At 38.4% G+C, this 14,590-nt stretch overlaps 1 protein-coding gene across 3 annotated transcripts in view; it reads left to right on the forward strand.

Annotated features, from left to right (window-relative positions):
- Window positions 1-14,590, forward strand: part of KCNT2 (potassium sodium-activated channel subfamily T member 2) — a 437,588-nt gene that overhangs the window by 318,850 nt on the left and 104,148 nt on the right. For all 3 annotated transcript variants that reach the window (XM_068985918.1, XM_068985919.1, XM_068985920.1), the window contains one exon: window positions 9,201-9,414. In XM_068985918.1, the coding sequence (XP_068842019.1) occupies window positions 9,201-9,414 (214 nt within the window). The remainder of the gene's footprint in view (window positions 1-9,200; window positions 9,415-14,590) is intronic.

Raw genomic sequence — 14,590 nt, forward strand, 5'->3', positions numbered from 1 at the left:
GTGGGAAGAACTCAAGGATTTGAGTATCAGTTCTGCTCATTTCAGTCGCTCAATCGTGTTCAGTGGTCTGTGAACCCATGGACTACAGCACGGCAGGCTTCCCTGTCATCACCAACTCCCAGAGCTTGCTCAAATTCATATCCATCGAATATGATGCCATCTTGTCCTCTGTCATCCCCTTCTTCTCCTGCCTTCAAACTTTCCCAGGATCAGGGTCTTTTGCAGTGAGTCAGTTCTTCTCATCAGGTGGCCAAATATTGGAGTATCAGTTTTAGCATCAGTCCTTCCAGTGAATATTCAGGACTGATTTCCTGTAGGATGGACTGGTTGTATCTCCTTGCTATGCAAGTGATGCTCAAGAGTCTTCTCCAACACCACAGTTCAAAAGCATCAATTCTTCAGCATTCAGCTTTCCTTATGGTCCAGTTCTTACATCCATACATGACTACTGGAAAAACCATAGCTTTGGCTAGATAGAACTTTGTCAGCAAAGTAATGTCTCTGCTTTTTAATATTCTGTCTAGATTGGTCATAGTTTTTCTTCCAAGGAGCAAGCATCTTTTAATTTCATGGCTGCAGCCACCATCTGCAGTGATTTTGGAGCCCAAGAAAATAGTCTGTCACTGTTTCCACTGTCCCCCCATCTGGTTGTCATGAAGTGATGGAACTGGATGCCATGAACTTCATTTTTTGAATGTTGAGTTTTAATCCAGCCTTTTCACTCTCCTCTTTCACTTTCAGCGAGAGGCTCTTTAGTTGCTCTTCACTTTCTGCCATAAGGATGGTATCATCTACATATATGAGTTTATTGATATTTCTCCTAGCAATCCTGATTCCAGCTTGTGCCTCTTCTAGTCCAGCATTTCACATGATGTACTCTGCATATAAGTTAAATAACTAGGGTGACAGTATACCGCCTTGACGTACTCCTTTCCCAATTTGGAAACAATCTGTTGTTCCATGGCTGATTCTAACTGTTGCTTATAGACCTGCATACAGGTTTCTCAGGAGGCATGTAAGGTGGTCTGGCATTCCAATCTCTTTAAGAATTTTTCAGTTTATTGTGATCCACACAGTCAAAGGCTTTGGCAAAGTCAATAAAGCAGAAGTAGATGTTTTTCTGGAACTCTCTTGCTTTTTTGATGATCCAACAGATGTTGGCAATTTGATCTCTGGTTTCTCTATCTTTTCTAAATCCAGCTTGAACATCTGGAAGTTCACAGTTCATGTAATGTTGAAGCCTGGCTTGGAGAATTTTAAGCATTACTTTGCTAGTATGTGAGATGAGAGCAATTATGTGGTCGTTTACATATTCTTTGGCATTGCCTTTCTTTGGGATTGAAATGAAAACTGATCTTTTCCAGTCCTGTGGCCACTGCTGAGTTTTCCAAATTTGTTGGCATATTGAGTGCAGCACTTTCACAGCATCATCTTTTAGGTTTTGAAAGAGCTCAACTGGAATTCCATCACCACTAACTTTGTTTCCTAAGGCCCACTTGTCTTCACATTCCAGGATTTCTGGTTCTAGATGAGTGATCACACCAGCATGGTTATCTGGGTCATGAAGATCTTTTTTGTTTAGTTCTTCTGTGTAGTCTTACCACCTCTTCTTAATATCTTCTGCTTCTGCTAGGCCCATACCATTTCTGTCCTTTATTGTGCCCATCTTTTTATGAAAAGTTCCCTTGTATCTCTTATTTTCTGAGTAAGGCTTTCTTATCTCTCCTTGCTATTCTTTGGAATTCTGCATTCAAATGGGTATATCTTTCCTTTTCTCCTTTGTCTTTCACCCCTCTTCTTTTCTCAGTTATTTGTAAGGCCTCCTCAGACAACCATTTTGCCTTTTTGCATTTTTTTTTCTTGGGGTTGATCTTGATTACTGCCTCCAGAACAATGTCATGAACTTCCATTCATAGTTCATCAGGTACTCTGTCTATCAAATCTAATCCCATGAATCTATTTCTCACTTTTACTCTATAAATATAAGGAATTTGATTTAGGTCATACCTGAATGATCTAGTGGTTTTCCCAACTTTCTTAAATTTAAGTGTGAATTTGGCAATAAGGAGTTCATGGTCTGAACCACAGTCAGCTCCTGGTCGTATTTTTGCTGACTGTCAAGAGCTTCTCCATGTTTGGCTGTAAAGAATATAATCAGTCTGATTTTGGTAATGACCATCTGGTGATATCCATGTGTAAAGTCTTCTCTTATGTTGTTGGAAGAGGGTGTTTGCTATGATCAGTGTGTTCTCTTGGCGAAACTCTATTAGCCTTTGCCCTGCTTCATTTTGTTTTCCAAGGCCAAATTTGCCTGTCAGTCCAAGTATCTCTTGACTTCCTAGTTTTGCATTCTAGTCCCCTATAATGAAAAGGACCATCTTTTTTGGGTGCTGGTTCTAGAAGGTCTTATAAGTCTTCACAGAACCATTCAATTTCAGCTTCGTTATCATTGCTGGTCGGGGCATAGAGTTGGATTACTCTGATATTGAATGGTTTGCCTTGGAAATGAACAGAGATCATTCTGTTATATTTGAGGTGGCATCCAAGTGCTTCATTTTGGACTCTTTCATTGACTATGATGGCTACTCCATATCTTCTAAGGAATTCTTGCCCACTGTAGTAAATATAATGGTTATCTGAATTAAATCCACCCATTCCAGTCCATTTTAGTTCACTGATTCTTAAAATGTCAATGTTCACACTTGCCATCTCCTGTTTGACCACTTCTAATTTCCCTTGATTCGTGAACCTAACTTCCAGGTTCCCATGCAATATTTCTTTACAGCACGGGACTTGACTTCCATCACCAGTCATATCCACAACTGGACATTGTTTTCTCTTTAGCTCTGTATCTTCATTCTTTCTGGAGTTATTTCTCCACTCTTCTCCAGTAGCATTTTGGGCAGCAACCTGGGGAGTTCATCTTTCAGTGTCATATCTTTTTGCCTTTTCATACTGTTCATGGGGTTCTCAAGGCAAGAATACTGAAGTGGTTTGCCATTCCCTTCTCCAGTGGACCACATTTTGTCAGAACTCTCCAACGTGACCTGTCTATCTTGGGTGGCCCTACAAGGCACGGCTCATAGTTTCACTGAGTTTCATTGAGTTAGGTTTTTAGTGTAAGCAGCAGGAAAATGGGAATGGCCATCCATTTAGATGAGAAAGGTATGGAGGGAACCAGTGGAGATGTAGAATTCAGTTTGGAATGCAGTGCATTTCAGATTTCTGTTAGATATTGAGAGAAAAATGTCAAATAAAAGGTTCAATATAATAGTCTAGAGTTCAGGTCCTACTGTATAGCACAGGGAACTTCAATATCTTGTGATAAACCATAATGGAAAAGAATATAAAAAAGAATATCTATATGTGTATAGGCTTCCCTGGTGGCTCAGTGGTGAAGAATCCACCTGCAATTGCCAGAGACCTGGGTTTGATTCCTGGGTCAGAAAGATCCCATGGAGGAGGAAATGGCAACCCACTCTAGTGTTCTTGCCAGGAAAATCCCATGGACAGAGGAGCCTGGTGGACTACAATCCATGGGGTCACAAAGAGTCAGACATGACTTAGTATGCACAATATGTGTATAACTGAGTCACTTTGTTGTACAGAAGAAATTAATACAATATTGTAAATTGACTAAATTAATTTAGAAAAAAAAACTGAAATGAGTCTAGAGTTCAGGAGAGAGGTGTATGCTGAAAAAATTAACTTTTGATTCCTGAGCTTATGTATTATGTTTAAAGTCATGAGACAGAACAAGATTGTTGAGAAAATGATCATGGGCAGAAAAGAAATGAAGACAAAGGACCAAATCCTGCAATGTGTCAATATTAAATATCAAGGGAATGAGAAGAAACCAGCAGAAGAAACAAAGAAGGAGCTACTGAAAGGGAAACCAGCGGAGTGTCTTGTCCTGGAATCCAAATGAATCTAGTGTGTGGAGAAGGTGTAGTGATGAGCCATGTCTAATGACTGTAATGGTCAAATAACATGAGAATTGAAAACTGGCCATTGAATTTAGTAAAAAAGTGATTGCTCCTCGTGAAGTGGTAAGTTGGGGAAATGCCAGATCAGAGGGGTTTATGACAAAATGTCAGAAGACAACTTAGGGAAACTAGGTCTAGACAACTCTCATAAAATTTTGCTGCATGAGAGTAATGGAAATGAACATAAACAAACGAGACCTGAAAGTGAAAGTCACTCAGTCATGTCCAACTCTGCGACCCCACGGATGATACAGTTCATGAAATTCTCCAGGCAAGAATACTGGGGTAGGTAGCCTTTCCCTTCTTCAGGGGATCTTCCCAACCCAGGGATCGAATCCAGGTCTGCCGCATTGCAGGCGGACCTAATTAAACTCAAAAACTTTTGCACAGCAAAGGAAACCATAAAGGAAATGAAAAGGCAACCCACAGAATGGGAGAAAATGTTTGTAAATGATGTGACCAACTAGAGATTAGTCTCCAAAATTTACAAACAGCTTATAAGGTCGAATGTTATCAAAACAAACAACTCAATCCAAAAATGGGTGGAAGACCTAAACATTACTCCAATTCTTTGGATGTAATTCTTTGGCCTACAGATGGCCAAAAGCCACATGAAAAGATGTTCAACATCACTAAATTTTAGAGAAATACAAATCAAAACTAAAATGATATATTACCTAACACCAATCAAAATGCCTATCATCAAAAAAAAAAAAAATCCACAAACAATAAATGAGTGTAGAAAGAAGGGACCCATCCTACACTGTTGCTGCTGCTGCTGCTGCTAAGTCGCTTCAGTCGTGTCCGACTCTGTGCGACCCCATAGACGGCAGCCCGCCAGGCTGCCCCGTCCCTGGGATTCTCCAGGCAAGAACACTGGAGTGGGTTGCCATTTCCTTCTCCAATGCATGAAAGTGAAAAGTGAAACTGAAGTCGCTCAGTCGTGTCTGACTCTTAGCGACCCCATGGACTGCAGCCCACCAGGCTCCTCCATCCATGGGATTTTCCAGGCAAGAGTACTGGAGTGGGGTGCCATTGCCTTCTCCGCCTACACTGTTAGTGGGAATGAAAATTGGTACAGCCACTATAGTAAACAGTATGGAGTTTTCTTAAGAAACTAAAACAAGATCCAGCAACCCCACTCCTGGGTGTATATCTGGAGAAAAACATAATTTGACAAGACACATGCACATTGATGTTACAGCACTATTTACCATAGCCAAGAAGTAGAAGCAACCTAAGTGGCCATGAATGGGAGAAGAGATAAAGATGTATACACATATATACAATGGAATATTACTCAACCATGAAGAGCAGTGAAATAATGCCATGTGCAGCAACATGGATGAACCTAAAGATTGTCATATTGAGTGAAGTCAGCCAGACCAAAGAGAAATATTGTACGGTATAGCTTATATGTGGAATCTAAAAGATATATGATACAAATGACCTTGTTTATAAAACAGAAACAGACTCACAGAGACTTAGACAGCTAACCATAGTTACTGGGGAGAGGGCAGGGCTGGGGAAAGATAGGGAGTTTGGGATTGTACACACATGTACACACTGCCATATTTAAAATGGATAACCTACTGTTTGGTGCAGGGAACTCTGCTCCATACTATGTAATGGCCTAAACAGGAAAAGAATTCAAAAGGGCAATAACGGAATCACCTGCTATCCACTTGAAACTAACTCAACATTGTTAGTCAACTGTATTCCAATATAAAAGAAAAAAGTTAAAGAAAGAAATAAGTAGAATATATAACAAAACAGCATATTAAAAAGCAGAGACATTCCTTTGCCAACAAAGGTCCATCTAGTCAAGGCTATGGTTTTTCCAGTGTTCGTGTATGGATGTGAGAGTTGGACTACAAAGAAAAGAATTGATGCTTTTGAACTGTGGTGTTGGAGAAGACTCTTGAGAGTCCCTTGGACGGCAAGGAGATCTAGCCAGTCCATCCTAAAGGAGATCAGTCCTGCATGTCCATTGGAAGGACTGATGCTGAAGCTGAAACTCCAATACTTTGGCCACCTGATGCGAAGAGCTGACTCATTTGAAAAGACCCTGATGCTGGGCAAGTTCGAGGGAAGGAGGAGATGGGGACAACAGAAGATGAGATGGTCGGATGGCATCACCGACTCAATGGACATGAGTTTGGGTAAACTCTGGGAGTCGGTGGTGGACACGGAGGCCTGGAGTGCTGTGGTCCATGGGGTCACAAAGAGTTGGACACGACTTAGCGACGAACTGAACTGAACTGACAACAAAACAGACTCACAGAGAAGAAACTGGTGGTTAGTAGTGGGGAGAGTGGCAAAATAGGTGAAGGGAATTAAGAGGTACAGACTACCAGATACAAGGATAAATTTATAACACAAGGCATATTGTCAATACTTTATAATAACTTATATGGGGTATAATCTATAAAAACATTGAATCACTGTGTTGTACACCTGAAGCTAATACAAGATTGTAAGTCAAGTTACAAAACAAAACTAGTTAAGTCAACACAGGGTTGGTGTACAAGGGAAACAGTGAAAGACAGTGGGTAATGGACTCTGAAGATGAATGATACAGAGCTGGGATATCATAAGGGGTGGAGGGAAAATGCTCTGAAAGAAGCAGTGAGAACTTTGAGGGTATTTCCCCACTAGTAAAACACAGGCACTCTTTTGGTGTTGCAACCTTCAGAATTGCAAGGAGAGATATCAGAGAAGAGCCAGGTTTTGTTAGGGGAAGGAAAGGTTCAAAGAAGAAATTGTTTCTGTAATTGTAACTGCTTTTAAAACTGTGTCTTCCCTGCTAAATTTTGACTTTCGCATGATCACATCACCCTATACTCAGCTTGGTGCCAAATATCAGTGTGGGCAGAATTATCAGGAAGTCACCAAGTTTCCTGTGTTGAGCAGCAAGATGATAAGGAGGTAGTTGGAAGTGATGTGGAGACAAACATAGTTGGAAGGGGGTGAAATTCAGAGACCATGGCTCCTTGGGAAGTAGGTGGGGATTTAACTCTCAAAAGAAGAGTAGGGTTGAGTTTTACATAAATAGGGGGGTATCTCTTTCCTTCCAAACAGAAATAAAAGGTGAAAAGTTTATTGAAGCTTTCTTGTTTACTTGGTTGAAGATAGGGTTTTGAAGGATTTCTTCAATAGAAAGACAGCTTTCTTTCAAAAGATAAAAATAATCTTCCTTCAAAAGATTACTTTTCCCTCTGAATTATGCAGTGTGGTCCTTTGCAGAGGATAAATGTCATAAATGTGGATTTTAATTTATAATATTAGGATGCAGATCATATATGGTTTTATTTTGATGAATCAAATTTATAAAATTTAATGTTTAATCAGATCCACTCACCTGATTAATGGAAAAGTTAATCTCATTTTCTCTAGGATCCTCATGTCCCTCCCAAGATGGATTGAACTATAAATTAATCCTTATTTGTGGTGCTAAAAAGTTACTGGAGTGTACAGTTTCTGATGCCAGTCACTTTTACCTTTGCTCAGAAATGGTGGTCATCATATTGTTTTCTCAGGCACAGTCATTTTAAACACATTGTGTCATGCCCCTCAAAGGAGTCTTCCCCATTAAGAGCAGACACACCAGGCTCCCTCTAATCTGAGTGTCATGTACAGTATTTTCAGAGGTCCTAGCCTCTGAATCTTGAGTCCCACATTTCGTTCAATATTGAGAAATATCCAGATGGAGAACTCAGATGGTCTCCCTAGTCTTGGTTCTATCAACTCTCACATTCAGAAACACTGCCTATTTTAATCCCTTCTTCTGTGGTGTTGTTGTTCAGTCATGTCTGATCTTTGCAACCCCGTGACTGCAGCACACCAGGCTTCCCTGTCCATCACCAACTCCCGGAGCTTGCTCAGACTCGTGTCCATCGAGTCGGTGATGCCATTCACCCATCTTGTCCTCTGTTACCCCCTTCTCCTCCTGCTCTCAGTCTTTCCCAGCAGCAAGGTATTTCTCGGAGGTTTTTAGAATTCAGCTGCTGCCTTCTTTGTCCATGATACAAAGAAAGAGATGTTAAAACCCCTGAGGTTTTTTTCTCCCTCTGAAATCTCAGGCTCTTACAGTGAAGAAGGTTGTAAGATCAGACAGAAGTTTCAAGGAAACGGAGTGCGTTTTAATAGTTGCTTCAAAAAATAAAACAAAATGGAGACTCAGGGCTTTCTGAAGGATGGCCAGCTGTCCATAAATACATAAATGAAGCCAGTGATTGTGAAATATGGTGGCAGTCATCCATTAGATTGATTTTTTTTCTCCAGAAAGGGAGAGACAGTCACTTTCCATAAATTGATGTTTATACTAATTTTTAAATGTTATTTAAAAATCTCAGAGGAATTTGTTTCTTCCATTTACCATTCCTTGAGTATTTCAAGGTGTCAAAGCCTTAAGCTATTTAAATTCTCTGTTCTTACTGCCTCAAGGCATTTCCATGACTTGTGTGCTCATGATTTTCTTTTTATATCAAAAAAATCAAATGTAATGATTTCAGAGTATAGCATCTTATCACTGGGTGAAAAGTTCATCCTCTCCCTTGCTTCCTGTCCCCACTATACTACATCACATAACATAATTCTGTTTTATTTTCTGCATGGTATTTAGCATTATTGAGAATTAGTTTTTCCATTTCTCTGTCCATTTGATTATCTTAAAGACAAATCCATATGCATAGGAACATTGTCTGTCTTATTCCTTGAATATCTTGAGTGCCTAGAGTTGTGCTTACCACAGAGAAGGGCTTAATAAATATAAACATTAATTATTCTAATATTAAAAAGTAGTTATAAATCAGTAAAAGAAAGATAACTCAACAATATAAGGAGAAAAGATATAATGAGAAATCAATAAAAGTGAAATGGACCAAAAATTTTCATTAATTTAAAATAAATATAAATTTAAACAATTTTAAAAATTTAAATGTCTAAGTATTTCATGATTTCACAAATCTTGTTTCATATTGTAGACCTAGTTGCAGCAAATACACTTTTGCACAAATACAAAAATTTTTATCCCTGTGGGTAGAAATGCTCAAACTAAAAAGAAGTAAATCACCTTTGAGATTAAAGGGTAAACAGTGCATAGTATATTTCCTGGTTACACTGACTGCATTTCATCTCACTTTAATCATTAAATGATTGCCAGTCCCATAGGCGGCAAACACTTTAATGGATTTTCATTTCTCATTGTTCCAGGTACTGTGGCCATAGACTTGCAAGACACGAGCTGCAGATCAGCAAGTGGCCCTACCCTGTCTCTTCCTACCGAAGGAAGTAAAGAAGTCAGAAGACCCAGCATTGCTCCCGTTTTAGAGGTTGCAGACACGTCATCAATTCAAACATGTGATCTTCTAAGTGATCAATCCGAAGATGAAACTACACCAGATGAAGAAATGTCCTCGAACTTGGAGTATGTTTGTAAGGTTTACTGGGACTTGTGCTTGCCGTGAAAAACTAATGTCCTTTGCTTCTGGACATCCCAGAATCAGTCCTACATACTTCTGTCAAAGCACTCTTCTTATTAGCCAGTATCTCTCTTGATGATAAAGTATTCTAAACCCTTGAATTTCTGGCTTCAACAGCTATTTACAGCTTTAATTTTCTCTATGTTAGCCTTTATCCTTAAAGAAAAAAATATGTATATCAGTATTTCCATGATAAATATATATCACATTTTACATTTTTTTCTTTAAGGATACAGTTTGTATTTTTCATTTTTATTAAAAATAAGTAATAATATTTTTATTAAATTATAATGTGCCTTCTACCTTTAGTTTGTGTTTCTACTTCCATATTGAAGTTCAATCAATTATTTAGTAACATGTAATGCAGCTTCTTCCATTAAGTTCTTGTTTATCTCAGCATTCAGCAATCTTTTCTATTTAATATGCATCAAGAATGTTTTGAATGAATGAATAAATGAACTACAGTTCATTTAACTAAGATTCCATAATAAATAGTATCAATATTTAAGCTATTGATCACATTTTAGCCTATAGTAGAGTTTGTTTACTTGTCTTATCATGTATTATGTTGGTATTTCTTAAGGAAACCACAGTGTTCAACTGCCTTGACAGTGGAGTCCAGAGGAATTTCTATCCCTTGGCAGTTTCACTTTATACTGGTTGTGTACAAGTGGCTTTGTTTAAAATCATCTGACCTACAATGCTTTATCTGTAAAAAGGGTTCATATGAAGATTAATTGAGATAATGGAGAAATGTACTTAGAACAATTGTTTGTGCAGAGTAAGCATTCAGTGAGTATCAATTACTATTAGGTGTATAGTATTAGTCCTAGTGGTAATGGTAACATCACTCAGGCACTTCTAATATTTTTCATATAATAGAAGTTCAGTCAATGTTGAACTGAACTAAAATATACTGAAATATAATTGGAATGTAGAAAACTCCTTCTATTAATCTTTCACATTTTCAAATATCTATTACAAGAAACTTAGACATATACACAGAAGACAATTTCACTCTCCAAGAAATTAATGACACTCAAATAGATTTATGAAATATTTGACAGGAAGAAGGAACAGTTTGACCACCAGTATATTTCTAGAAATGGTGCTGTGATAGAAATTCTTTCTTTACATATACTTCAGAAAAATTGAGAGGTTGAATATTTTTTATTTTTAGAAAAATGGAAAAGACATTGACGTAATAGAGGAGACTGTCAACTTCTAAATTTGCAAAATATTCTCCATTTTACTGTCTTAGCTAATGATGTATGAAAAATAGTTCTAACTAGGTTTGAAATTTCTTGGTTTGAAAGATAAATTTTCTTCATCAAAAAAGAGTTTTCATATTGGATAAAAGAACTTTACCTCCACTAAATTTTCTTTTGTCTCTTCAGTTCAGTTCAGTCGCTCAGTCGTGTCCGACTCTTTGCGACCCCATGAATCACAGCACGCCAGGCCTCCCTGTCCGTCACCAACTCCTGGAGTTCACTCAAATTCATGTCCATTGAGTTGGTGATGCCATCCAGCCATCTCATCCTCGGTCGTCCCCTTCTCCTCCTGCCCCCAATCCCTCCCAGCATCAGAGTCTTTTCCAATGAGTCAACTCTTCGCATGAGGTGGCCAAAGTATTAGAGTTTCAGCTTTAGCATCAGTCCTTTCAATGAACAACCAGGACTTATCTCCTTTAGAATGGACTACTTGGGTCTCCTTGCAGTCCAAGGGACTCTCAAGAGTCTTCTCCAACACCACAGTTCAAAAGCATCAATTCTTCGGCGCTCAGCTTTCTTCACATTTCAACTCTCACATCCATACATGACCACTGGAAAAACCATAGCCTTGACTAGATGGACTTTTGTTGGCAAAGTAATGTCTCTGGTTTTTATTTATTTTTTATTATTTTTTTTGGTACTTTTTCTTTTTTTACTTTATTTTGCTTTACAATACTGTATTGGCTTTGTCATACCTTGACATGAATCAGCCACGGGTGTACATGCCTTCCAAGGAGTAAGCACCTTTTAATTTCACAGTTGCAATCACCATCTGCAGTGATTTTGTAGGGAGGTGGGAGGGGGATTCAAGATTGGGAACATGTGTACACCCATGGCGGATTCATGTTGATGTATGACAAAACTGATACAGTATTGTAAAGTAAAATAAATAAATAAAATAAAATCTGACACTGTTTCCACTATTTCCCCATCTGTTTGCCATGAAGTGATGGGACCAGATGCCATGATCTTTGTTTTCTGAATGTTGAACTTTAAGCCAACTTTTTCACTCTATACTTTCACTTTCATCAAGAGGCTCTTTAGTTCTTCTTTGCTTTCTGCCATAAGGGTGGTGTCATCTGTGTATCTGAGGTTATTGATATTTCTCTTGGCAATCTTGATTCCAGCTTGTGCTTCTTCCAGCCCGGCGTTTCTCATGATGTACTCTGCATATAAGTTAAATAAGCAGGGTGACAATATACAGCCTTGACATACTCCTTTTCCTATTTCAAACCAATCTGTTGTTCCATGTCTAGTTTTAACTGTTGCTTCCTGACATGCATATAGGTTTTTCAAGAGGCAGGTCAGGTGGTCCAGTATTCCCATCCCTTTCAGAATTTTCCACAGTTTATTGTGATCCACACAGTCAAAGGCTTTGGCATACTCAATAAAGCAGATATAGATGTTTTTCTGGAGCTCTCTTGCTTTTTCCATGATCCAGCTGGTGTTGGCAATTTGATCTCTGGTTCCTCTGCCTTTTCTAAAGCCAGCTTGAATATCTGGAAGTTCACGGTTCATGTATTGCTGAAGCCTGGCTTGGAGAATTTTGAGCATTACTTTACTAGCATGTGAGATGAGTGCAATTGTGCTGTAGTTTGAGCATTCTTTGGCATTGCCTTTCATTGGGATTCGAATGAAAACTGACCTTTTCCAGTCCTGTGACCACTGCTGAGTTTTCCAAATTTGCTGGCATATTGAGTGTAGCACTTTCACAGCATCATCTTTCAGTAACTGAAATCGCTCAACTGGAATTCCATCACCTCCACTAGCTTTGTTCGTAGTGATGCTTTCTAAGGCCCACTTGACTTCACATTCCAGGATGTCTGGCTCTAGGTGAGTGATCACACCATCGTGATTATCTGGGTCGTGAAGATCTTTTTTTGTACAGTTCTTCTGTGTGTTCTTGTCACCTGTTCTTAATGTCTTCTGCTTCTGTTAGATCCATACCATTTCTGTCCTTTATCGAGCCCATCTTTGCATGAAATGTTCCCTTGGTATCTCTAAATTTTTTGAAGAGATCTCTAGTCTTTCCCATTCTGTTGTTTTCCTCTATTTCTTTGCATTGATCACTGAAGAAGGCTTTCTTATCTCTCCTTGCTATTCTTTAGAACCCTGCATTCAGATGATTATACCTTTCCTTTTCTCCTTTGTTTTTCACTTTTCTTCTTTTCACAGCTATTTGTAAGGCCTCTCAGACAGCCATTTTGCTTTTTAGCATTTCTTTTCCATGGGGATGGTCTTGATCCCTGTCTCCTGTACAATGTCACAAACCTCTGTCCATAGTTCATCAGGCACTCTATCAATCAGATCTAGTCCCTAAATCTATTTTTCTTTTCCACTGTATAATCATAAGTGATTTGATTAGGTTATACCTGAATGGTCTAGTGGTTTTCCCTACTTTCTTCAATTTAAGCCTGAATTTGGCAATAAGGAGTTCATGATCTGAGCCATAGTCAGCTCCTGGTCTTGTTTTTGTATAGAGCTTCTCCATCTTTGGCTGCAAAGAATATAATCAATCTGATTTCAGTGTTGACCATTTGGTAATGTCCATGAATTTTGTCTCTTAATTTTCATTTATGCTGTTACTTTGATAGCTTCACTTTGAAAATTTTATAGCCATAATGTGCAGGTGACTATCTTGTAAAGTTTATAAACAAACCAAGTATTTTTGATAATATTTAAACATTATTTCACAAATAACTCTGGTTTTGGTGTGGATCTTATGGAATAGTTCATTCAACAATTTATTCTTTTTTTCTAAAAGAAAAAATATTCATGACTCATGAAGATTGATAGAGTAAATCATAATAATGAATTTTCCTTTAAACCCACTCCAGCACTCTTTTTTTTTTTTTTTTTTTTTCTATTGAGTCACCTTTATTTTATTTACAGCTTGGAATTTTTGTCCCATTTTCTCTTAAGGGGAAGTCAGCAATAATGGCCATATATTTTATTTCCTATTTTTCTTGTCCTTTCAAGACCAATATCTGAATTGTGTGCAGTTGGGTTATTTAAATCTTCCTCGGGCCTTTCCCATCCATTACTTTTATTTTTATTTTTATTTTTATTAATTAATTTATTAATTTATTTATTTTTATTTTATTTTTTTAAATTTTAAAATCTTTAATTCTTACATGTGTTCCCAAACATGAACCCCCCTCCCACCTCCCTCCCCATAACATCTCAGTGGGTCATCCTCATGCACCAACCTCAAGCATGCTGTATCCTGCGTCAGACATGTACTGGCAATTCAATTCTTACATGATAGTACACATGATAGAATGCCATTCTCCAAAAGCATCCCACCCTCTCCCTCTCCCTCTGAGTCCAAAAGTCCGTTATACCCAGCTGTGTCTTTTTTCCTGTCTTGCATACAGGGTCGTCATTGCCATCTTTCTAAATTCCATATATATGTGTTAGTATATTGTATTGGTGTTTTTCTTTCTGGCTTACTTCACTCTGTATAATCGGCTCCAGTTTCATCCATCTCATCAGAACTGATTCAAATGAATTCTTTTTAACGGCTGAGTAATACTCCATTGTGTATATGTACCACAGCTTTCTTATCCATTCATCTGCTGATGGACATCTAGGTTGTTTCCATGTCCTGGCTATTATAAACAGTGCTGCGATGAACATTGGGGTACATGTGTCTCTTTCAATTCTGGTTTCCTCGGTGTGTATGCCCAGCAGTGGGATTGCTGGGTCATACGGTAGTTCTATTTGCAATTTTTTAAGGAATCTCCACACTGTTCTCCATAGTGGCTGTACTAGTTTGCATTCCCACCAACAGTGTAGGAGGGTTCCCTTTTCTCCACACCCTCTCCAGCATTTATTGCTTGCAGATTTT

This window comes from Capricornis sumatraensis, chromosome 14, assembly GCF_032405125.1.
Source record: "Capricornis sumatraensis isolate serow.1 chromosome 14, serow.2, whole genome shotgun sequence".
Lineage (NCBI taxonomy): Eukaryota > Metazoa > Chordata > Mammalia > Artiodactyla > Bovidae > Capricornis > Capricornis sumatraensis.